The 26,635-nt window shown below is 35.5% G+C and overlaps 1 protein-coding gene and 1 pseudogene across 1 annotated transcript; both read left to right on the top strand.

Moving 5' to 3' along the window:
* Positions 1-5,232: 5,232 nt before the first annotated feature.
* On the top strand, positions 5,233-12,101 carry LOC103999004 (uncharacterized; annotated as a pseudogene).
* A 1,839-nt stretch (positions 12,102-13,940) lies between these two features.
* Positions 13,941-26,486, top strand: LOC135623611 (homeobox-DDT domain protein RLT3-like). Its single transcript, XM_065126765.1, has 19 exons — positions 13,941-14,155; positions 15,071-15,176; positions 15,283-15,468; positions 15,558-15,824; positions 16,532-16,587; positions 17,160-17,405; positions 17,561-17,620; positions 17,851-18,061; positions 18,143-18,243; positions 18,870-18,956; positions 19,072-19,203; positions 20,990-21,130; positions 22,414-22,536; positions 22,650-23,111; positions 23,630-24,061; positions 24,179-24,796; positions 24,975-25,079; positions 25,188-25,410; positions 25,984-26,486. Exons 2-19 carry the CDS (start codon positions 15,086-15,088, stop codon positions 25,995-25,997), a joined length of 3,555 nt encoding a protein of 1,184 aa, XP_064982837.1. The 5' UTR covers positions 13,941-14,155; positions 15,071-15,085; the 3' UTR covers positions 25,998-26,486.
* The last annotated feature ends 149 nt before the right edge of the window (positions 26,487-26,635 follow it).

Below are 26,635 nucleotides of genomic sequence, written 5' to 3'. Positions count from 1 at the left end.
CAGCAACAGCACTACACGAAGAGATGTTGACATGATAATTACAAATAATGGCAACGAAGACATGCTATAATAAAAGTTTCGTATTTGCGCACATATCAGAAACTAATTGATGAAAAAAGAAAATAAAAACTACGTGGAAAATGAAGCAGCAGACAAAGTGTTGTTGACTTGACAATAATATATATATATATATATGTGATTTTTTTCTAAAAAAATCTCTAAGAAATTCCTGTAAAATATTTCTATTTTTTAAAATTCTCATGAAACACCCCGCTTCCACCCTGCACTATAGCCCTCATTATCCTCACCCTCTCCAAGGTGATGATGGGCAGAGAGGCGGCCCATATTTCCTCATCGTTACTCACAACTCCCCCTTGCCATCAATCATGAGTGAGAAAGGAGACGACACAGCTCATGCTCCCTTATCGTTCGCCCCCCATTGTTGATCATACACGAGGAAAGAGGGAGTGCAATCAGTGCGCCCACACGCCCTTGTCATTGCCCACATTGGGTTGTCGTGTTATAATCTATCACTTGCAAGGAAGGAGGGGGCATAAGGGTTATCGTCGTGTTATAGATGATCTTCGTGCACCCATAATACTTTTGTTAATGGATTATTCATCGCTTTTATTTACTTGTACATATGTTTGGGCAGCATGTTTTGCCTTGCTTTAATGTGTTTTGTTTGAAAATTATAAGTAAGAATAATTTGCAAGGCTACAGAGCGATTACTACCAAAATAGGTAAAACTACCCTCAAACGATCCAATTTTTACGTGTTATAGTCTATTTTTCTAGAGGCTACGATGTGGACAAAAATACAAACTATCTTAGCACCCCAAAACCCCAAGGGTACCACCTAGCTAAATGGGGTTTGGAGTAATATTGGATGCTGATTGAATTCACAGGTTCACACGTTAAACTTACTGGAACTTTCCAACACGCTCGACACCCGGTGAGCAGTTATTTGCAGACTTACAATTGTTCGTTTGTCTTCTAACAAGTTCGCACATTAAGCTTATGAGAACTTGTCGACACGCTCGATACCTAGTGAGTAGTCATTTGAATACTTGTGATCATTTATTTACCTTCTAACAAGTTCACACATTAAGCTTACGAGAACTTGTCAACATTCTTGACCCCCGGTAAATAGTCGTTTGTGGACTTGCGATTATTCGTTTATCTTCTAAAGTCCTTATTTTCTTCTTCATCTTTTTTTTTCTCTTACACACCAAGTATTTTTTGAATTACTTGTAATGCTGCCCTCTTCGCAAGACATCAGGATTTGTTTATCACTCGCTTTTGAACTGAACAATTTCCTTTTTTATAAGTCTTTCGGGACCTGAGTAAAGTTGTAACTAGGTTGACTCTTTCCAGATGGATAATGTAAGGGTGACTCACGATTTAGGCAATTCCAGCTAGGTTCATGACATTTTGGTATTAAAGAAAGTAAGTAATTCAAGCAAACAATGAAAGTATCATAATCTCATCATGGTGAAGCATCGTGGAAAATCGAGTAAGACGGGACAAGCCAGACTATTGTCCCAAGCAACTACAGGTGGGTTGCAAGTGCAAGCTTGCTCTCAAGTTGTTAGAGCTGCTTAAGAGGAGCGCGATAATGAATAAGATGAGTGAAAAGTTGACTATTCTTCATAAGCAAAGGAAGCACAATTCGAAGCACCAACCAAGAAAAAAAGCCATAAGGAGAGATTTATAGTTGCAGAAACCCACATTGATATTCTTGAAGCGAGTCTAAAGGAACTTTTCTAAGACCAATGAAAGCTTCTTAGAATATGAGGCAAAATCTCGAATAGATAAGGTCGAGTCCCTAGTAGATCGATTGATAGAAGACACCACAGACTCCATGCAATACTTACATGAAATTGTGGTGGAACTCACGTTCAAGATTACTTTGCTCATAAGAGTTCTTAATATAGGAGGGAGTAACACCTGCATTACTCTACTATAAAACTTGAGGGCACTAAGCCGCATTGCTATGGGAGTGTCGGGGATATAAAGGAGATCGAGAATTTCTTATTCAATATGGAATAACACTTGTAAGCTATGAGGTTCAATTCTAAAAATGCTAAAGTTACGGTAGTAATCATATGTTTAAATGGAGATGTAAAACTTTAGTGATGAACATTTTGGAAAGAGATCTAATAATGTTAATATCGAGTGGACATATAGTAAGACTCGTGGCGGGAGTTGAAAATATAGTTTGTACCTGACAACATCAAGTTTATTGCAAGAAGGAAGCTAGGGTAGCAAATCCACTTAGATGGCTTTTCGACCTGACTATGCCTTGCTTGACGACTTAGAAAGCGAGGGGTCTAGTGATATTAGAATAATGATCTCGCCACCACCTCAGCTCCACCAAGAATATATATGGCTTCCACATGGCCATCGCATGTTCGACGAGTGACCAACACATGTCTAACACCTTGGAGTCATGAAGATGATGTATAGTCGACATGCAGCCAACACATGGCTTTTACACACTTAACACGTAGCCAACATCTTGACATCATACATCCCACAAGTACCCAACTGTAGCCAAGTCAACTCAACCACAATCACATCCCATATTCAGTGTGCCATAATCGAAATTAATTTCGAGTGGAACACATAACCATTAGTGATTTCAAAAGTACCGGTCCTCTGAGCCAACTATAAAAGGGGCTTCCTAGGTATGTTCCCTACATACTAAAATTCTCTTGAAGAGCTAATGTAAATCGTCCAAATCCTGAGATAACCTAAGTATCAAATGGGCAATGGTCGAGAATGCCTTCGACTTAGTTTTGTAGATTCAACATTTCTACGTTGGACAAAACTAAAATCAAACTACGGATATGAAAGGAATCCCAATTGGCTTCAAATTAGCTTCCAACTCAGTAAACCAAAATTTGGATTATCAATTTGCTTATGATTTTACTCAAACAACCTATCATCAAATAAAGAAACTTCTATTTTTAAGTCCTCATAAGTGTTCTATAAATTAATCATATAAGTGATGACATGTGTAACACGATACACACTCTTTTTGCTTATTATTTATTTGACATTTATTCTCACTTTATGTTGCATGTTGTATATATTGTGATGTCTATATATTTGTATAATATGATGATGAGATTATGATAATGAGATCGACTCGTCTTTAAACACATATCTTAAATAATCCTGGTTATAGGTTACTCGAGAGAGACATCTAGATAACTAGACAGACTGGTGTATTATATAACTATCCATATGATGAAGGCGATTGGTCTCATAGTTGCTCATGTGGGAACACTAGAGATACAGTGCATATGCTCATTGGAGAATGAGTTCACTGATCGATCCACTCACGGAATGCTGAATAGCCGATACCTTATTGTCAAACAATGATTCCGTAGTCCCAGTTATGTATATAATCTTTAGACTTAAGACACCAAGGATGTCTTGTATAAGTACTTCACTTTTTGATACTAGAATTATATGTCTAAAAATTTCAGATCTAGCATAGCTGGTCGTCGGGAGTGGCAGCTAACTTTACGAGAGCTATTGAGTATCAATAGAGGAGTATCCACGCTTGGTGTCATGAGAGAAATCCCTAGCTAGGGTCATTCGGATTGAGAGAGAAAGAGTTCTCCGGGAGAATACAATTAGAGCAAGACTCGAGCAAATTCCATATGGACCTAGCAGTACCATGCTTGGCACAGTCTCTAGGATATTAGATGAATGAGAGACTATAAATACATGATAACTGAGGACAAACAGGTCCAATAGATTAGATTTTCCTGTATTGTTTGCGGATTGTGGCGTAATGGTCTAGTACGTCCAAAGTGGATAAGTCAAGTAAATTATTATGGAGATAATAATTCACTGAGTTAGAAGGAGTTTTGATATGTATGACTTATAATTAGCTCATATTATGCCTAAAGGGTCACACACATATGGTAGTTGTTGCGATGAGTAGGGGTTCAGATATGATACGATCGTTGAAGCTCCTATTTTATTGGATATTCAATAAGTACCGAAATTATTAGATCAATGAGATCCAATAAGAGTCACTAAGAGATTATTGGATAGAGATCGATTAATCTAAAAGGTTTGAATAATTGGATGAAGATCCAGTATCCAATCGAAGAAGCAATCCAAAGTACCCAATGCAATCAACACATATCTCTGTGTGTGAAACTTAGAAGCATCCTAAAGCATATCATATCCTTCGCATATGATGTATCTATACATAATATACAAAGCATCCAAAGCACTCAGTTTAATCGATATATACCCTTTATGCGTGATGCGTTCACATTTGACAAAAAATTTAAAGCATTTGATGCATCCCAAGTGTCTAATTTGTATTCGTAGTGTATACAAATTAGAGCATATGATCTAGCTGATCAACTCAAAGCATATAATTTGTATGTAATGCGTTTGTTTAGGATGAAAAATATATGTGACAATGCAGTCAATCAGATCCAAAAGCAATCATGCACATGATGTATCCATCTAATATAGAAAACATCTGAAACATTTGATGTGATCGAGCAAGTAACAATAATCTTTATGCTTTAGGATAAAGAAGCCCTTATCCCCAAGCATAAATAGGTGGACAAATGATATGTTCCTTATCTTTGACCAATCAAGACTTAGTATGTGCAATCCAATTAGCACTCACTAGACATGCTATAATAGTAGAGTATCTAAAGGGTATTCTCCCTTATTAAACCTTGTAAGAAAGATGTCATACAAAGCAACTTGATGAATTGAAAACTTACGAGTTTTTTTATCCTAAAGCAAATGAATGAATACAATCTTTTACCCTTGATATCGGAGGGGTTTTATAGAAAGTGAGATATGATATGCATGCATCTTCTACCCTTGAATTGAAGTGAGACAAGGGACAAAGAAGGTAGATTTTTTACACTTTTGGTAATATTTCTCCCTCGTTTAAGTTCCAAATACTCAATAACCTTTTCTCTTCCACACACAACATTGTCGAGTCAATTTGGTTAAGTTAAATTGATGATCGAATTAGACTACATCAAGTGGATAAGTTTCAAAACGCAAATATGGATAAGAATTAAAATAGACCATTAATTTATTATTTGGTAATGTAAATTTAAATATAATTATATTATTTATTTATTTCTTCCTAATTATGACTCATAATCTTTTTTATTTATTTATATGCTACATGTCTAGTTTGCCCTACAAATTAATTATTCTTAGATACCTACAAATGGCTCCTCCATTAACAAGCGAAGGAGAAGAAGCAAGCTGGGCTCGACTTAATATGGATGTGATGGAGATGATCTTGGAGCACCTAACTATGGTCGACCATGTCCGTTTTAGCATTGTCTGCAAATCTTGGCGATCAGCCACCATCGTCTCCCTCCGTGATCTACATGCTCCATGGTTGTTGGTCAGCGTAGATCAATCTCCTCTAAGTTGGGGCCTTTACACCGCCTCCAATGGACGACGAAACTTAGTCTTGGAGATCCCAAAGGAGTTTCAAAGCCAGTATTGTTGTGGGTCATCCAAAGGATGGTTGATATTCGTACCCAAACCACCAATACGTTTTCGAGGTTATACAGTTCATCTCCTAAATCCAATCACCGGCACTATGATCAAATTTTATCCATTCATGCACTTTATTGTTAAGGGTGTCATATCAACATCTCCGCTTGCATCAGATTTTCTCTTCGCGATATTGGGTTATCATTGCATGGAAGAGAACATAAGTGTATTTTTATATGAACCAGGGTATCAATCATGCCAGGACTTAGAGATAGATGATCCCATGGATATTATGTTTCACCATGGAAGGCTGTATGTTCTGACCGGCAAGGCAAAAATCATGGTCTATGCATTCAAACCCCTCTGGAAGGTGTCGATCATCCCTATTCCTTCCTTGTGTGGAAAGGAAGATCATCATCCTAGCTCATGCAACGGTAGGCTTGTGGGGTCTAATGATGATATCTTTGTTGTGTCCTATGATACCAAGCTGGGAGAGCAACAACAATTGAAGGTTTTCAAGGTCAGGGAGACGGGACTACCCCATCAGGTTGATAGCTTGGGCGGTCACACCTTCTTCATTTGTAGCTTCTCGGAAGGGGTGTCGGTATCTAAGACAAAGTCAGAGTTAATAAAGCCAGACTGTATCTATTATCTAAGTCTTGAAGATAACCTAAGGAGGTATTGCATGAAGAGAAGGCATTCATTTCAAGTAGCAGGGTTGGATGCGTCAAGTGATATCCTTGAATGGTTCACTCCCAGATTTGAGGATCGATCGAGTTTGATGGCAGTGACTCCATCCAATGGCTCCTCCCATTCTCGCTACTTGCTCCTCGCCATCATCATCATCATCATCATGTTAGCCTGTGTCATCCAATACGTGTTGGGTCCGCTTGTATGATTATAAACAGTATTTGTCGACTAAATCAGTGAATATAAATATTGGCTTCATAACTATTGAAGATATTTTACATATATAATAATGCATGCTAATCTTTATTGCTCAGCTTTCAATTAATTTTATAGTAAATGTTCGAGTGTTAGTAATGAGTTCCAGAATTAGTATTGTAAATGCAGCTGCACAACCATTTTACATTTAGTATGACAAATCTTTGTGAACGAAAAGATCCATTTGATGAAAATTATTGCTTCTTCTTCTTCTTATTGGATTTAAAAGAGGATAGGAGGAAGAAGATGCTCCTATCATTCATCTTTCCATTGTCTCTCTCGTCCATAAATCCATTTTACCAATGTGGGGGTGAGAAACTATGAGCTTTCATCAAACTCATAAGATTTATATCCTTTGCCATTATTACTTCAATAATTAGACAACTTTAATTTTTAGCAAAGTATTTAAACTTCTTGAAAATGTTAACAACTTCACATTTTTACCTTATGAGATAACCCCAAGTCATGCAAATGTAATGATCAATAAATAGAATAAAGTATCCTTTATTATTCCTCAATCAATAAATAGAACAAATGTAATGATCAATATCTTCATGGATCCACAAATATCCAAATGCACTAATGATAGTATTTTTCTTATTCCTCAATCAACTCATCAAGAAAATGATAGTTTGTAGCACTTTTCAAGTGCACATCCATCACAAATGGATATTGCCTTTCTTCAATAATAGATAGTCCTTCCACCATGAATTTTTGTGAAAGAAACTTGAGACTACCAAATTCCAAATGACTTGAGTCTCTTACATCATATCCAAGAATCATCTATCATATATGCTCTTCTAGTAACATTTCGTTATACTTACTTGTGATAATATTTGACTTCTATTCTTTGCATTTGCTACCTTTAGTGAACCAAATGAAGTTAAGGCTATCAAACTTTATTTTCTTTATTGATTGTCATAATATGATCAATTTTGACCATTAATCTTCATTTGGTTCACTAACTTTATAAGTTTTGTGTAGAAATCATTTTGATAGTCTTAAATTTCATTTTTTTTGTTGCTTATCTTTTAATCTAATTATTTGATCTCTTGCATGGTTCCATATTATCAGAATCATCATAACCATTCTCAACCAAATCAAGAAGAAAACATGGTTCTCATATTCACAAATTAAAAAGCATAATTTTCAGCATTAATAATTGGAACACTTGATGCTGTAAGTTGAGACTTGAGTTGCCATTGCTTGCCATGGTGGATCCTCCCTGAATCTTCTTCTTCGTTGTAGCCTGAATCCACAAGGATGATCAAGAGAGAGCTTTGATTTGTTTGGCTACTGTAATTAAAGATTGTATAAGAAAAGACAATGAGAAGAACATCTTCTTCCTACAATAATATTTGAAATCCAATCTATCATACCAGTCCTATAAATCACACAATCTTCATCACATAATCAGTAAACATGAGTCTTAAACTCAACACCTTGCGATGATCTTCATCAAGATCTTGATGAGCTCGAGGAAGATGAAACTTTGCGTCTTTTTTTGACTGCATCTTCTTCGTAGCTTTTGGAGCTTTGGGAATCACAGACCGAGGGCTGCAAATACATGGAGAGCATCAGCAAAGAATACAACACTAACAACTGATGCTTCTCTTACATCTAGCTGGAAGCAGAAATATGAAGTTACTGATACAGATGGATAAAGTTTGTCCTCTCGACGAGTCGAGGATATAGTTCTGGACATGAAGGAGTCTATACAGACAAAGCCAGAACGATTGGACCTACCAAAGAGAGATGTCACTGTCGACCATCGCAGATGATGAGTCTTGGGATATGGGCTGATGATGGAAATCGATGTTGTCAAGCCATCATCCTGTTATTATAACTTAATATTACATTATTAATTGATGTTGATGCTACCAGTATCCTAACAGGCGATTAAAATGCTTTAAATCTGCATAAATGGCTGATTAATTTAGCAAATGATAAAGATGTTATATGAAGAAGGAAGCCTACTCAAGATCCCATGCCCTTGATGAGGTCATAATACACCTAATACATGAATGCAAACTAGAGTCTATGGGGTGTCTTTGGCAGAATTCAGATGTTTTCAAGAACTTTGAGTCCTCTTGGAGAAGAACACAAAGTTACATTTGTCATCACTCTTCTTTAGATTCTACCGCCATGGTTGGACTCATTTGTCTTCTTTCTTTTCACGTACCTTAATAGGCCGGCACTGTATCTTCCTTATTAATCCTTCTTAGCCCTACCTTTTATTAGGTTTCTTTCTCCTGTGACTTGCTTGGAGCTCACACAATGAACGACCTTCTCAAGGTATTCATCTCCTTCTTTCAGAGTAAAGAGTTCATTATGTTTTATGGGCTCTGTTGTTTAGAAATCCTACACAAACTGGATTATGTGTTGATTTTTCGTATATTATAGTTATCTTCATTAATCTCATAAAGAGTTCATTATGTTTTATGGGCATTGTGGCTCTGTTATATAGAAATCTTACACAAACTGGATTATGTGTTGATTTTTTGTATAGTAGTTATCTTCATTAATCTCATAAAGAATTCATTATGTTTTATGGGCATTGTGGCTCTGTTATATAGAAATCTTACACAAACTGGGTTATGTGTTGATTTTTTGTATAGTAGTTATCTTCATTAATCTCATAAAGAATTCATTATGTTAATTCATTATGTTTTATAGGCATTGTGGCTCTGTTATATAGAAATCTTACACAAACTGGATTATGTGTTGATTTTTTGTATAGTAGTTATCTTCATTAATCTCATAAAGAATTCATTATGTTTTATGGGCATTGTGGCTCTGTTATATAGAAATCTTACACAAACTGGATTATGTGTTGATTTTTTGTATATTAGTAACCTTCATTAATCTCATAATTCTGTACAGCATGTAATATAGGCACCTGAGCTGATCATTTTATAAAAGAAACCATGTCACTGACACCATGATGCTTTCATTGAATAGAGGAATTCTTTTGAAATGAGCACAAGTCAATCTCTGAAGGTGAGGGATGTCGAATTAGGAAGTCTGCATTCGGATAATACATCAGACTATGGAATGGAAGATTTCTTTAAGCAGGTAATATTACTGTACATGTACTCCGAATTGTCTAATGGAAACAATATATTCACATCTTCAAAATGAGAATCCCAATAATGTTTTTTTGGAAAATACTTTACCCTCATATTTGTTATGAGTGAAGTTATTTTAGAGAGTTTACATTTAGTTTTCATATGTTACTTTGTTCTCTAGCTTTCCTTGTATTCTCTAACTCAGCCTGATCATTAAAAAAAAAAGAAGAATAATTTATCTTTGGATGTTTATTCATTCATCTTTATTAGGTCACTGGAATTGAGAAGATGATGGAAAAAATATCCAATCACCTTAAGAAGCTTCAGGTTTGTCACACATTCTTAATCATGTCTTCCAAATTTCCTTTATTTCCACATTGAGTTCATAAACAGAAGTATATAACTCACTGCTCTTGTGATGGTCTGCTGTTGTGGTAATGTTTGGTGATGCTGTCACTGAATCCTTATTAGTTTTGCATATTTGTTATGTTTTAGTTATCTTTTGCCATTAATGAATGAGCAGGTAAGGTTTCTCAGATCATTAATTTCTTTTCTCCTTTATCTTCTGTAGCCATCAAATCTTTATGACTTTAGTAACTAAGATATATTTAAAGTAGGCTGCAATAGCTATGATTTGATGCTCATTATTCACTCCTTACCAAGGAAAATTTTGGTATCATCTGGTATGGATATTGAACTTGTATTTACAACATACAAATGTTTGACCTTGTAATGGCAAAAGCTATTTGTTTAGGATCTTTAGGGGCAATTGGAGATTCATGAATTCCAATGAAAGTCATAATAGATTCAAAGAGATATGTGTTTGTTATCATAATATTTTTCCCCTTTTTTTGTTGAAAAAGCTACAAATTCTTTTGAAGCCAAAGATAAGTAACCAGTTCATCGATCTGTTAGAAATGTGATCCCAACTAATGTTAATCATCCATATGTACCAGGAAGCAAATGAAAATTCCAAGTCTGCTACTAAAGCCTCTTCGATGAAAAGTACAGATCTCTTCGGCTTACAGCTGATTATTTCCATGTTCTTTAAGTCAACTGAAACATAACATACTTGGTTCCAGCAATTAGACAGCAAATGGAGAAGGATGTCGATGAAGTTGGAAAAATTGCTCACATGATCAAAACCAAACTACAGGAAATTGACAGAGATGTATTGTTTTTTAAAGTTCATGTTTGAAAGTATCAATTCCAGAGAATTCATAATATCGTGAATCTATCGATTCCCTTATTCTTCTATAGAATTTAGCCAACAGAAATAAGCCTGGCTGTGAGAAGGGAACAGGAGTCGATCGATCCAGGATGGCTCTGACTGCGTGAGTGTTACCATTATGCTTGTAATCATCATATCAGTTCATAGCAACTCAGCTCAAAACATGTTCCTGAAACATTATCATTGTTTTTTCTGCTTCCCACCACAGTGCTCTAAAGAAGAAATTGAAGGACAGAATGAATGACTTCCAGGTACCATATCTGATATCTAGTCCAATCCTGCATGTCATATTTCTTCTTTTCTGTACTGTCTTTGATCAAGGAAATGTGTTGTAGAATCTCAGGAAAAGTATCCAAGATGACAACAGAGAGGTGGTTGAAAGAGCGGTGTTTACAGGTTTCAATCTTTCTGAAAAAAAAGATATAAAGTAAAAGGAAAATTATTACTGAACTTGTTGTTCTAAACTTTGTAAAATTTGACAGTCACTGGAACATTACCAACTGATGAGGTGAGGTTTATAGCCATTATGGCCAGGTGGATTAGTATGCTAAACTCTTCATGTACTCACTCTTGGTTGCTCAAGTACGTGCAGATGATCGATCGCCTGATTGCGACTGGAAACAATGAGCAAATCTTCCAAAAGGCAATTCAAGAAATGGGTAGAGGGCAAGTATGATCATTATTGTACTGGGGATTAAGGATTACATTGGTATTCGGTCATTAGTTGTGCTTTAATCATTATGAAGCATGTTTTCCAGATAATTGACATCATAGAGGAAATCCAAGAGAGGAATGATGCTGTGAAGGAGATTGAGAGAAAGCTACTTGACTTGCATCAGGCATGATAATGAAATAGTAAATTGCAGGAACTATTATTATCTTTGTTTCACTTTTATTTCTCTGACAATTTATCATCTATGTGAACTTTGGTTAGGTTTTCATGGATATGGCTGTATTGGTTGAGGCACAAGAAGAGATCCTGGATAACATTGAATCTCAGGTCTGCATTTTTGCTTCCTGGATATGGAATTCTGCTTCAAAATATATATCATGCTTATTGATGAAATATGAGCCTAATAAAACCATAACAATCAAAACTTTGGCTATAATTATTTCTTGCAAGGCCTAAATCAATTGTTCATTTTGTTTCTTTTTTCCTGAACCTTACTGATCATATCATCTCTACAGGTAGCCACTGCCATGAACCATGTGCAATCTGGAAATAATGAATTGCTAACTGCAAAGAGCCTCTCAAAAAGATCAAGGAAATGCATGTTTATTGCTATAGTGATCCTCTTGGCAATTGTAGCAATCATTGTGCTCTCAATCCTGAAACCATGGAAGTGACACAAGAATGGCAATGCCTGCACATCTGGTTCAGTCATCCAGCCTCAAAGATGAACAGATAGAGAAGCTCAACATCTGATCTGCCACTTGCAGACATAAATGTTTATTTTCATCAATATATGCTATGATATCATAAACCTACCTACTTAGATACACTAAATTTCATACTTTTTGACAGGGAAAAACACCAAAATTTCTCTTTAAAGTCACAAGTTTCAGTCCTAGTGATTAATGAGGAGTTACTGACAGCAGAAACATGAATTTTCTCTGGGTGATGTAAGAATGTTAGTCAAGTAGGAGTGGACATATTAATCTTCTTTTGCTCAGACTGGCACATATATTCCATTTCAGTTGATAACTAACATGATTATGATAAGAGCTTCACATATAATTACAGACATGAAAAGCCAAAAGGTTTGGATCAGATTCCCCCAAAAGCAGTAGCTAATTTTTGCACACTTCAATACATTTTATGTTGTCAGTGAGGAATATCCAAATTATAAGTTTAGTATCCAACACAAATCCACTTATATATAATTTTTGGTAAATATCCTTATGACTAAAATATTATGACTTTTCCATAATACATGATCAATATTTATCTGTTATAACTATGTGGATATTACACAGTTACCATAAGAGAAGAAGAAGATGAATGATCATAGTGAGATATTTAAAGCTGTAATCTTTAATGAGATGACTCTCAAAATAATCGCTTAATATTTTTAGTCCAAATTTTTGTGATACATTGATATCACCTTAGAATGCCTCATTATATTATGTGGTTTCCTCATAATTGAAGTTTTTATAAATACTGATTGTCCAATTAAAATATTCATCGTGATATAAAAAACACAACGTACAAAATGGATGGTAATAATTATCACTTTTTGTACTTAATTTTTTTTCTAAAAGATAATAAATCTATTAATTAAGCAACAGTAAAACAAGAAGAGCAATTGTACATCAAAGCACAAAAAAGAAATCTCCTCTCTCAAAATAAAATAATCCATTAGAAATGTATAAAAAAAGATCAAGTACGCCTCATATATATTAAATTACCTATCGGTATTCCTCGCCTAAAATATTATGTAATTGGCATAGTCATAAGCCATAATTTATATAGTGATCTTATACAAAATACAAGTTAATTATATATTACCTCATATAATTAATTATCTTTAGTAATTCAGTCCTTATATTTTCAAATATTATACTGAAATTTTTATACTTATAAAAGTAAAACATTTGATCCTGTTACTCTAATAAAATCCTTATCTCTCTTTTGATTTTTAATCCTGTGAAATTATTTTTTTAATCATAGGTAAGGATCTAAATGTTTGACTTTCGTAAGTATAGATATCATAATATAATTCTTATAAGGATCTAAATGTTTCACTTTCGTAAGTATAAATATCATAATATAATTCTTAAAAGTATAGAGATCGAGATACTAAAAATAATTAATTATAGGAATAATGTAATTAGCCCACAGAGTACTAAACCGGAGTTATTGGGTCCGTTTCATATAGGATCTCGTTGTTAAATCCGACACGAGGGTACATGCATAGAATTTTCGGGTCGGATTACGGGTTACTGGGCGAAAGACTACCTGTCATAGAATGGCCCAATCCAATATATTCCAGCCCAAACCAGAGCGTAATTGTGAACCGTCCAAACTCCCATCAATCCAAAGATCGAACGACTCCACAAATTTCAACGCATACATGACCATTTTCGTAAATTTTCACAAACGCGAAGTGCATTTGACTTCCCCCGCCGCAAGATATTTCTTCCATTAAAAAAAATCGACACAAAATAAAAGCAGAAGATAGGGCGAGAGAAGAGTAGGGTTTTGGTGCTGGAAACGAGAGAAACCCCGACGCACGCACATGTATAAATGTGGACGAACCGCATCGCCTCCACTTCACTCGGCGATTTCTCACCCCTCGTCTCCTTCAATCCTTCCCCGTAAACCCTAAACCCCCCCCACCAGAAGCCTCACTCCGGATGTGCTTGGGAACTCTGATATACTCGGTTCCTTCCTTTTCCAGGTACCAGTTTCGTTCGAATCCCATCGGTCCTTTTTTGGTTTTGTGGAATCCTGTAAGTTTGGAAGTCAAGGTGCGCGATGTACTGATGCTGTGTGATTTTGGTTGTGGGTCTGCGCCTGGATGCTTCGAGTGTCGCCTCGAGTGTTTTTGACTTGGTTTCGCGGGTTTTGAGCGGTCGTACAACGAATTCTTGAGCTGGTCTTGGTAGATACGAATTGATGTCTGCGTTGAAATGGTTTTAGGTTACAGGGTTTTGACTTTAGTTACGATTGATTGGCGTGAATGTTTTTTGATGTCGATAATCGTTGTATTGAGAACCGAAAGGATAAAGAATTGATTTATTTTGCATTTTTCCCGTTCTTGCTCATGAAATATATGGTTGAGCCAATTAATCTTAATTTGTTTGGTCAACCAAACAATTGCATACTTTTTTTCTCTGTTTTTTTCTGGATTTGATACTTTTTTCTGCAAGAATTCATGGGGAAGCTTCTTGGACATTATGTTTCATTTCTGTGGTTAATTTAGAGGGATTCATGGGCGGTTGATTCTCAAGTAATTATGCGTTATTATCATGTTTTGACTTTTTAGTTGCATGTAATTCTAATTTTGACTAAGAAAATGGCTAATTGCTGAATGATTCACGATATGGATGTAGTCTTGGTTAGATGATGAGTTCTTTTTAACGGACTCTACAATGAATCAATTGACAAGAAGACATTTGCTGTCGTTATATTCCATGGAAATCTGTAACGAGCTTAGTTCTAACTAATTTATTAACATACATTTGATTAGAATATCTTGCTAGTTAGTTTCTTGTAACTTTTCTTTATGCTTTATCAGAGAGATAATGAATCCAATTAAAATTTTCTGATGATTTCCATGGTCCTGCTTCTGTTGCATACTATTCTTCTCTAGTTCATTACTAGATTGATGGGCATTGATGCTAGCAATGGACAAGCAGACAATCAAACAAAGAAGAAGACCACGAACCAACTACAGTCTTTGGAAAAATTTTACTCAGGTGTTACTTTTCCGTATCCAGTTGGATCTTTGAGTTTGTCTTTATAGCAAGGAGTTCCTTGTGTGCTAGCATTCTTATACTGATCTTATGTTGCTTGTTGTTGTAGAGGAGAAATATCCTGAGCAAACTAAAATGGAAGAATATGCATCATTGCTGAATTTGACATATAATCAAATTCGCATCTGGTTTGTTGAGAGGAGAAGAAAAGAAAGAAGGGATAATGAAACAATGACTTCTAATGTAGAAAGCTTTCTTAATGGAAGTAGTTCCCAAGCATCTAAATTCACCGATGGTAAGATTCTTTAGTTGTACCCATCTATAGTGGACATTGTCTGAGTATTGTGAAACTTGACCAAACTAGTAATAAGCAAAATTTATCAGGTCACGGGAGAGTGGCTGGCATTACATCAAGATGTGCTATTGAGAGAATGTATCAACTTGTCAAACAGAAAGCTAGACATAAGGTATTGGAGCGACTGATGAAGAGCCATTCAGTTGGGAGAATAAATCATACAGATAAGGACCAGGTCCTCTTACAGATTCTGCTCTCTAAAGATTATATATTGAAGAAAATATTCCGCAAAGATGGTCCTACCCTTGGAATAGAGTTTGATGCTCCTCCCGGAAATGCAATTTGTTACCATACAGGTATGCTCATGCTCTGTTCTCAAATTTAGTGATGTGTCTGCAAGCTTATATACTTAATTGTCTAGAATGGTTAGATCGATAGTGATACTTATTTCCAGTGAAATGACATTTCTAGATTCATGCAGTGGAACAAAGAAAATTTAAGCATTTTTTAGAATATAATTATTGAAAGATTCAAAGAGTGCACTTGTTTGGTGGTATTCTATAGAAGGATTTTTGGAGTTGCTGAGTATAAGGATATCTTTGCTTAAGCTTGACTTCACTCTTGGAGTAGTCTGGGTTTGATTCCTTTTAAGGCTTAGAAGGGACTTGGAGCTATATTCATCTTGTGGAGATGTTGTGACTATTGTCATCGATAACAGTATCCAAAGTCATTCTCTTGTGTGATAGACATTTGAATGCATTCTGGTACAACTCATCTTAGCAACATTTTATGGGCCAAAATACGCCAAAACCAGTCTGCCGGTCTTTCTGTTCAAAAAGTAGAGTCCTTTGCCATTTTCTGCCTTCTGAAACTATTTTTGGTATTCTATTTGTCTAAACAAGTAACTTTGTAACTGTTATTCTAACAATTTTAGATGATTCTTTTGAGTACTTCAAGTGTATGGGTACCTTTTTTTTATCAGTCTAGATCCTTTTTACTTATATTTTTCATGGTTTTAACTGCATCATTATAATGTGTAACCCAACCTTTATTCTTATTGTAGAATTGCAGGAACCTGAGCCCTGTCATGGAAAACTACAAACCCCCAAAAGGAGAAAGGTACTTCCCAAACTTCAAGCAGTTTGACAAGTAATAGATATTTTTTTGGAAGTACCAAATACTAATCATGTTTAGCTAACTGGCATGATGTTAGTCACTTGTGAATAATTGAAACATGAGCCAAGCATCTTTTCCTTTAAAGCATCAATGTGGCAGTATGTCATTCGAGCCTAGTTGTTCATATTGGATTTTTTCGTTTATCTTGTTCTCTGTCAATGTTATCTCTTTTTTATGGTAACATAACTTCAAAATATTAATTTGCTATCCTATGTAGCATTTATTTTAAATTTTTGTAAAATTATGTTTGTTCATATTTTGAGTACTTTTTGCCCACTTTTGTGGTCAGTTTGCTAGCTTTTCAAATATGTGCTTCTATTGTGATTGATGAGCTTGGTTTTTCATTTTAATAAGTGAATCATTGTTAAAAATTAAAAAAAATTAAAAACATGAGTCATCGACTGTCCTTTCATGTTAGAATCTCTACAGAAGTTCTTCTTTGAGATGAAAGTAACAAATGTAATTTTTTTTCTTCGTTTGCTCTCTCTTTTTATTTTAAAAATTCTTGTTTGCAGGCATTGGTGTCTCATATCCTTGCTACCAGATCTCTTCCTGAAAGTGATCTTTGTACAAGGAAGCATGGAATGGGCAAGGGATTGATGACAGTATGGCGTGCCACATGCCCCAGTTCTCAAGAACTTCCAACTGGTGTGAATTATACTGACAGAAGTGCTTCTTGGAAGCCCTTAAGATCCACTGCTTCTCGTAGGGCTCCATCCTCTCATGCTTCAAAACAACTGCAGCAAAGAGAATCACGCATGGTAAATGGTTTATTTTCTGGTTATGATTTTTCAACCATGGCTCTAGGAGACTATGTTATTTTCCTTACAGATTATACTATTAAATCTTTTAACCAATGGCTTATTGTGCTTATCATATGTTCCTGAAATATTGTGCTTTGTTTTTATTGTTTCAGAGACAAAGCTCTCAGAGAAAGTCACAGGAAAGGAGAAAGCCTTCTACAAGAATAGGAAAGGTGACCCTGCTTCTATTTCCGATGGACATTATTTTTTAGTTCATATGCAAAATAGATTATGGATTTACAAGACTGCAACTCAAGACATCTGTAACGTTTCTATTGGATGATCATAGTGTCAATCTGAGCAGTGTACAGTACCAGTTTTGCAGATTGAGTAATTAGAAGTGCCCTATGCATATGACCAGTTCTGGGGGATCCTCTCCTTATGTTTGCTTCTTACTTTTCAGGTCTCATCGGGCAAAGATATGAATCAGAAAGAACCTTGTTTAAAAGATTGCAAGCTTTTTCTTGATAAATTTTCAGAGCAATCAAGCGAACTAATTGATTTAGTTGATGATGAGGAGCTGGAACTCAAGGAGTTACAGGTGGGATCTAACCCGTTACGATGTTCTGCCCACCTTGCTTCAAATGGCAGACATGGTTGTCCCCTTTGCAAAGGTTGGTTACTTTTCCAGTATTCTTAGTGGATCAGCTCTGTTTGCCAAAGCATACCATGATTTTGGTTCTTTCGTCTTCTAGACTTGTTGGCCAGGTTTCCTCCACAAACTATTAAAATGAAACAATTATTCTCAACTAGACCTTGGGATTCTTCACCTGAACTCGTGAAGAAACTTTTCAAGGTAACTGCCCTCTGCTCTGATAGTTATTTTCTGACTTCACTGCACTAAAGTCAGCCTTTTTTCTTCTACATTTAAAATAGTTGGTCATGATTAAAAAAACAGTGGTTTTGCTTAATATACCATAACTACTTTATATGAAACTTCTATGTTAATCCTACGTGATCATTTTCTTATATTTTATTCTCTTATTAAATAATTTGACACCTTTTAGTAGAATACACTACAAATTTATATTTTATCTTAGTGGTTTGCTTTGTGCTTATAACTCGACATGGCAACTTCTACCCACTATTCATAATGAAGAGGCTCTATAGCAACATGTCCACTTGCTATTTATAAAACATCTGATCAACTTGGAAATCACATATATATATTTTTGGATAAAATATTTGATATGTTAGTAATTTTTTAATTATATACCATAAATTTAAGATAATACATAAATGTTTTTGATAAATTTTCAGTCATTATGTGTGATTATCCAAAAATATCTTAGAACATTTACAGTCTATTAGATAATGAGCTTGCCATTTGAGTAGAAAAAATAATTAGGCAGATTTCCCGCGGTGTTGTGTTTTTCATGCTGTTCTAATTATGATATATCATACTTTGCAATCTACTTGCAGGTTGTGCAGTTTATACTTACCCATTCGGTAACTATTGAAGCAGGCCCCTTTACACTTGATGAGTTTGTTCAGGCGTTTCATGACAAGGTCCATTTCTACAAGGCTTGTTCATTACTGGAATGATTTTCTCAACTCTTTGACATTTTACTATCTGCAAGTTCTGGATCGTAATGAAGTGTTCCATATCACATATGCATTGCAGGACTCTTTGTTGTTAGGAAAAGTTCATGTGGCACTTCTCAAGCTTCTTATGCTTGATACTGAAAAGGAGATAACTGCAGGATTTGTCCCTCGGGCTTCTAATGCCTGCAGGTTTTTGGTGTTTTTGAACTTTGTAAGTCTGATATAAAGAAAATGATATGCTTATTTATAAATTTTTATTTCTACATGTTGCTTTCTTTTCCTTTGCAACAAACCAACAAAGGATGGTCTATGTCATTGCTTATATATATTTTTTGGAGTTAATTCTGTTTGTTATATCTGTTTGTAGATTACTTCACTATGTATATATTTGTTTATCATTATTAAATTATAACTTTTGTAGTTATAATTCTTAATCTCATTGTCATATCAGATGTAGCTGACATACGAGGGAGTGGGTGACAGCTATTTGATCGGGCCAGTACTTTTGTGTTTGCTAAGTCTTTTTGTTTTATGTAAGTGCACATTTATCCATGTGCTGTCGCTGGGAAGGGAAGGCTAGCAAATTGGCACTGATGGAAAAGAGATGAGAACAATATAGCATTCGGTGAGAGGGGAAATAGATGTCTCTATAAAAAAAGGGTAAGATGTATCGTTTGATGAGGAAGGCTGCAAAATTGGCTGCTCCAACTTAATCGAAGATGTTAAGCCATTTGGCATCTAAATAGTTCATGTACTTTGATCCAGTTTGTCCCAATACCTAGACCCTTTATTTTCCCAGGTTATGCTATTACACAATAAGTTGCTATCATTCTAACTTCAACTTGAGTTTAATCTAGAACAAACTTGTGTCGGCTTTCTAAGCTAGGCTCAAGTTCTGAAAAAAGGTTGGGCTGTGATTGAGTTTGGTGTGGCCTACAGTGGGGGAAATACCTGCAGTTGTGATGCAGGACCATTTTAATGAAATTATCATTTGAACAAAATTTATTAGTTTTGGGGTATTTTGTAACTGTCATAATTGCTACAGAAAAAGAAGGAAATGGTAGCATCTCTACTATTTCTAGTTTAGTTTCCCTAGATTGCCAGAAAGAAGGAAAAATAAAGCCAAACAGAAAAAGGAAGGATATACATCTTGGGCTTGGTTGAAGATTTTAGGGGTTATTCAAGATTTTACCATACAAGGGAGTGTCATAATTTGAAGGATATACAAAAAGAAGTCTATCAATCAATCAAGAAATACAATTTGTTAAAATATGAATATTTATCTTCCCAAGAGGACAGATTTAATACTTTATATCTTGATTTGTGTGATGTCACTGTACTCTTTCTCAATTTTTTTTTTCATTTTTTTCCTTTTCTTCTTGTACCTGGATTTGTAAAAGAAGGGAAAAAAGATGGGCCTGCTGCTACAATATGATCCGATGGAATAACTGAACTATTAACTTGATGAACCTAAATCATTGATCCAAAGCACTTAAGCTCAAGTTTGTAGCAGCAGGCCCATCTAATCCTAACAAATCAATTCAAATCACTTCCCAATGTGATGTGGGAAATAATGGTATAAATAATTGAATGAACTAAAGTTCTTTTGCCACACCATTGATGAGTGGAATGGGGTTACATTTCTTTTTTGTGTGGACGTGAGATGCCTGGAGATGGGAGATCTTTGTTCCTGAAATTTCCTCAAGCCAGAGCGAGTTTGATGGTTATCTTTATCTTATCTATTATCTTTCTGATGATTACCTTCCTATCCTCTATTTTCACAAAAAGAAAAAGATCCTGTGTCATGAACTTGTGGTCCTACATCAAGATGACAATTAACAGTCAAATCAATAAGCCATAAGTGAATTTGTTCAAAAGGTCCCTTCCCATTGTTAAGCAGAGATTTCTACTGGGGTGTTTATATGAATATGTTTTTTTATTTAATTTTTTTTCTTTTCACTGAAACATCCAATGATATGTTGGATTTTCTCATGTAGGTAAGAGAACAAGATATTGATGTTGACCATTGGAGGCGATCTCTCAATCCTCTTACTTGGGTTGAAATACTACGGCACGTGTTAATTGCGGCTGGTTTTGGTTCAAAACAGAATACTGCTCAGAGAGGAAATTATAATAGGGTATACAGATGACACATTTTCTCTAATATTTGTCAGTGTTCCATGCATAATGAATTAAACATGTGTCTTATATCCATATTTCAATAAAATTCCTTTTCTTAACACTATCTGCACAATTCATATGGGTGGTTTATGTGTGAGTTACCATTGTCTTATCATGATTTCAAAATCTTGAACATGTTGAAGAAAAAGGGTTTGATTTCCTTCTGTCCTCGGTGCACTGCCTAATGCATTTGTTTTTCCTTGTGTGAGTATGATTGTATGTTTCTATGGCATGAAATGCTATGCAGGTATAGGAAGTAGATTTTGATTTCCACTTGTCTGTGACGTAAACTTATTTGTTGTCTGGCTATGATGTTGATAAATTTAGTTTGAAATATGAACACACATGTTTGATGGGGTGAATCTGTTGTTCGGCTTGGGCTGTGTGCTATATGCACCACTTAATGTTTTTTTGCTTTTCATTATCCATGAAATATCATGTACACATGTTTTTTAAATTCAGATTTGTTTCATAAAAGATATGCATTGGTTGTAGCATTATGTGGCTTTTTTATAAGGTCCTTTTTATCTAGCTTTTGCTTCAATGAAGTGTATTAACCTATTTAGTCTTTGATTAGGAGATATCACATTATAGAATGATTAGCAGTTAGTTAGAAACCTGCAACTAATGCACGGAGATCATAAAGTACTTTATTCTCGGATCGCTCTTGATGATGATTTAAACAAGCGAATGAAAAAAGGTGCTTTTACGTCATGAGGATTGTGCATTAATTTACTTTGTCCATACCTCATGTAAAATAAGTGTTTGCATTTGTGTAATAGTGTGGAACCATATTCTCCGTTAAATTTGCTTGGGTAGGGGAAGTCATAAAGCCGGCCAAATAAATCATTGTTCCTCATTTCATCATTGTGATAGGTTGATTGAACAGATTATTTCTATTGTTACTTAAATCTAGTAATATAGATCATGGTTGCCTCCAACATGTACTGGCTTTACATTTTAATTTCTCAAAACCTTTTACCTGTCTGCTGACTGATCAGATTTGATTCAGTGGAATTTTTTAACATCTTATTTGCATGTTCAATTGCCAGCTGAGTGTAGTATTAAAGTAAACCTATTTCATCTATTTATGGCCTCTCCTGAGTATGCATCACAGACCCTGTCCATTTGACTTGTAAAATAAACAAAAAATTCTATGGATTCTAGTTCATGATATAAATTCTGTAATCTGTATGCTGGTTCATGGTGTATAAAGTCATCTTTCTTTATTTTTTTTTAGGAGAGGAATCGAATGGAGAAATATGGTCTACGTCCACGCACATTAAAGGGTGAACTGTTTAGTTTGTTATCCAAGCAAGGAAGTGGTGGGTTAAAAGTTTCTGAGCTGGCAGGAGCACCTCAGGTACAAATTACTAGATTATATATTGTCTCAAGTTTCAAATGTCCATGAAAAGATGCTGAGCAAATTTTCATGTTATGAGTGATGACAATAGTAAAAGTTGTTTTTTTTTTCAGATTGTTGAACTTGGCTTTCCCAACAAAACAGAAGAATTGGAAAAGTTAATATATTCAACTCTTTCAAGTGACATTACATTGTTTGAGAAGATAGGACCTTCTGCATATCGTCTTCGAGTTGACCCTCAGATTAAAGGGAAAGGTGATTCTCATTCAGATACAGAGGATTCAGGAAGTGTTGATGATGACTCTGAGGATGACAATGCAAGTGGTAGCAGCGACGATTGTGAGGAGATGGAATCCACTATTCATGATAGGCGAATTATTAAGTACAACTCCCTACATAAGAAAACCAGCAAGAGGATAACTGAATATATTGAAATTGATGAAAGCTATTCAGGGGAAGCCTGGATGCAAGGGCTTATGGAGGGTGAATACTCAACATTAAGTATCGAAGAGAAGATGGATGCTATAGTTGCTCTTGTTGATCTCGTTGGTGGTTGTTCCAGTTTAAGAATGGAGGTATATAATATGCATATTCATATGTCTGCAGTGAATTCACTAACCTGATTATAGCTTAGATTCAGTGTTTCTAAGTTGGTTTGAGTTGTGTTCTCAAGACCACTTTTTTCTCATGGAACAAACCTGATCTCTTAGCTGCCACTTCTTTCTGTTTGCTATCTTGTTCATATATTTCTCTTTGCTTAGATAAGTGTTTAAATTTATTTCTCTTATGTGGATCTACATGAGCTTTACCGTCTCACACCTGGTCATACAAAAGTTTTTTGTGGGTACTCTTTAAGTAGATAAACTCGGTTTGTTCCATTATCCTATTTTCTCGGACTTGATTCATAGTTCTTCATTAATAGCTTGCATGTTCCAATCCTAATCTGTCACTTTTCATGATGAAGTCTATTTTGTTTTGCTGAAAGCTGCTTAGCTTAGTGAACTTTTTAAGCCAATGGTGTTTGATCTTTGTTTGGGGTTTATTCCTGCGAGTCATTATAATGACTTCTTTTTATGTTATTATCCTATGACAGGAACCTGTAAGAGCTATATTGGTCAATCCAAATGAACGGCATCGTGGATCAGGTGCAAAAATAAAAAAGTCACTTACAAACAATCAAGTATTACCAGTGCCATTGTTGGAGGGAAATGGGTGTGGCGGAACTTATTCCTTGCTAAATGTTTCTCGGTCCGATCCTTCAGAATTATACATGGGTTTTAAAAATGCTAAAGCTTCTAGTAACATTAGTGGATGCCAATCAAGTGCTTCAGGAATAAGTAACTCTAAAGTTAGAGAATCCTGCCAGGATATGCACCCACCACAATGCATACTGTTGGGATCTGATCGTAGGTACAACAATTATTGGCTTTTTCTTGGTCCATGCACAGCACACGATCCTGGCCATCGAAGGGTCTATTTTGAGTCTTCAGAAGATGGTCACTGGGAGGTCATTGATACAGCACAGGTTGTTTTTGCTATCGTGTTAGCCAAAATTTTACAAGCTTATGTGTTTTCCTTAATAATATTTGTGAGATGTTTATGACGTATTCCTAAAGTTTTGCTATTTGTACCTGGATTACAGGCTTTGCATTCTCTATTATCTGTCTTAGACAGCAGGGGAACACGGGAAGCTTGTCTGCTTGCTTCTTTAGAGAAGAGGAAATTATATCTTTGTGAAGCAATGAATGAGTATATGACTGCTGTGATTGGAAGCAGACAAACAAAAAGTTCTAGACCATCCGATTTGGATTCTAGTAGTGGAGATGGATCTTCACCAATTTCAGATGTTGATAATTATCTAATTTCTGTGGAATTAGATAGTTTATCAGGTGGCTCTTGTGCTATAGATATTGAAACTGGAAGGAGTAGTGAAGAAAAGAAGCAAAAGTGGGACCGATTACAAGCATTTGATAAATGGGTTTGGAATATGTTTTACTCCTCACTAAATGCTGTAAAGTACAGTAAGAGGTCATATATGGAATCATTAGCTCGTTGTGAGAGTTGCCATGATTTATTTTGGAGAGATGAAAAACATTGTAAGACCTGCCATACCACCTTCGAGATAGATTTTGATCTTGAAGAGAGGTATGCCATACATGTGGCAACATGTAGAGAACCAGAGGATGTGGGTGATTTTCCAAAACATAGAATTCTGTCTTCACAGTTGCAAGCACTGAAGGCAGCAATTCATGCAATTGAGGTGACTTGTTCATACTTTTTTTCACTAATATGTGCTGATTTTTCATCTGTCATTTATTCATTAATATATAATTGCATGAACATATCATTTTGTGTTGGTGAGCTTAATCTTTGTTTGAGTTTACATGAAATGTGCACCCATTACTTAAGTTTTTTCCTTGTCTTCTGTTTTCCTGCAGGCAAGTATGCCAGAGGCAGCACTCGCTGGTACATGGACGACCTCAGCTCACTGGCTTTGGGTAAAGCGGCTCCGGCGTACATCATCTTTGCCAGAGCTTTTGCAGGTTTAGTCTTTCATATCATTAATTAATTTCTAAATTGTTGACTTATTTTCAACGTCTATGCTATGAGGACCTTGATGTGAACCGTTGATCTTCCGTTATACATGACAGGTTCTTACTGATCTTGTTGGTGCCCTAAATGAGGAATGGCTGTATGATTGCACTACGTTAGGTTCTGATATTGTTGCAGATGATGTAATCTTACAATTCCAAACTATGCCCCAAACAACTTCTGCAGTTGCACTTTGGATGGTCAAGTTGGATTCCTTGATTGCTCCACATTTGGCAAGAGTTCAATCTGAAAGAATACCAATATGCATGCCCCAATCAAAACGTACGCCAGGATTGTGATTTTTTACTTTACTTTTCACTTTGTTGGTTTAAACCTTTTCTTTAGTTCTTGTTTATCCTATCCTCTTTATTAAGTTCTTGATATCATATATACGAGGATAAAACATCTGTCTCTTGATTATTACAGGCGAGTGGTTGAACTTGTTCTGTTAGTACTGAAGCTTAATGTTTACCTTGGGCTTCAGTTTAAACTTCTGATGTTTTTTTAAAAAAAGCTTTGTTGCTTTCTATGTTCATTTTTCTATCGACTTAAAATTTTCATATTTGGTTTTTGACTCAACTGCTAATAAACTCGGTTCGGTCTAACAATCTTTTGAAGAGATGTTGCAAGACTTACATACGTGTCTTCTTTGAGCATATGCCACCACTCTTATGCAGGAATAGATTGGTTATACAAAAGGTGAACAAATATTAGCTGCTATATATCTCATGTTACTTGCATACCTAGAGATGAGTTCCTCTTATGAACATCACATGTTTTCTTTTGATAACCCTTAAGACTAATCCCTCATTTGTACCTGTCAATTTGATCTATGGAAATTTTGATTTGTTTCAGGAAGACGGACCTAATATGAATATTCTTCTGCAAGCATACTTGCTGGATTTCCAGACATTCTTCAATTTGTTGCGAGCATGACAGCTGCTTGTATTGACTTCTGCTTTGGGTCTTTTGACTCTTTGGAGAGGCAGATATTTGTAATCTGGGATTCCGAGCACCATGGAAGATTTTTTACCATGGCCTTGGGCAGGTCAACTGGATCATCAGCTTTTGAATAATAAGAAGACGAACTACTGAGGGATGCCCAAGGAAGCCTTTTCCTTTCTTTTCTAGATCTTTTTGAAGTACCATTTCCAGTTAAACAGCTACGTAACATCCATGTTAATATTCATTACTTCATTCACATGAATGCGACACAGTTATCTTTTTCTCGAGGTTCTGTCTAATGTCCAGTTAGACCTCAATTAGTAAAAACCAAACATATGCCATGTTGGCAGTTTCATGTATGTTTGAAGAGTTAGGTGGGTTGGCTTTCAATGGAATAAATAACTTTTCTGCTATCATCTTAGTAGGTGATTGTGTACTTACTTCATCATGACAATGTGTTATTTATGATAAGTTCAAACTGAGCAAAATGTTGCACAGTCCCAATCTAGTTTTTGATTCAAGTGTGGGATCGACTCATGCATTCTTGCGTGATTCTTGTTCT

Source organism: Musa acuminata, chromosome BXJ2-9 (genome assembly GCF_036884655.1).
Source record: "Musa acuminata AAA Group cultivar baxijiao chromosome BXJ2-9, Cavendish_Baxijiao_AAA, whole genome shotgun sequence".
NCBI classification, from domain to species: domain Eukaryota; kingdom Viridiplantae; phylum Streptophyta; class Magnoliopsida; order Zingiberales; family Musaceae; genus Musa; species Musa acuminata.
The sequence above is the reverse complement of the archived record's forward strand: the minus strand, read 5'-3'. Positions and strand labels throughout refer to the sequence as shown.

Coding starts and splice junctions, on each gene's coding strand:
- LOC135623611 (XM_065126765.1), top strand. CDS start 15,086: ATGGGCATTGATGCTAGCAATGGACAAGCAGACAATCAAACAAAGAAG. Junction 16,588..17,159: donor AAACCCCCAAAAGGAGAAAG/GTACTTCCCAAA, acceptor TCTTGTTTGCAG/GCATTGGTGTCTCATATCCT. Junction 17,406..17,560: donor AGCAAAGAGAATCACGCATG/GTAAATGGTTTA, acceptor TTATTGTTTCAG/AGACAAAGCTCTCAGAGAAA.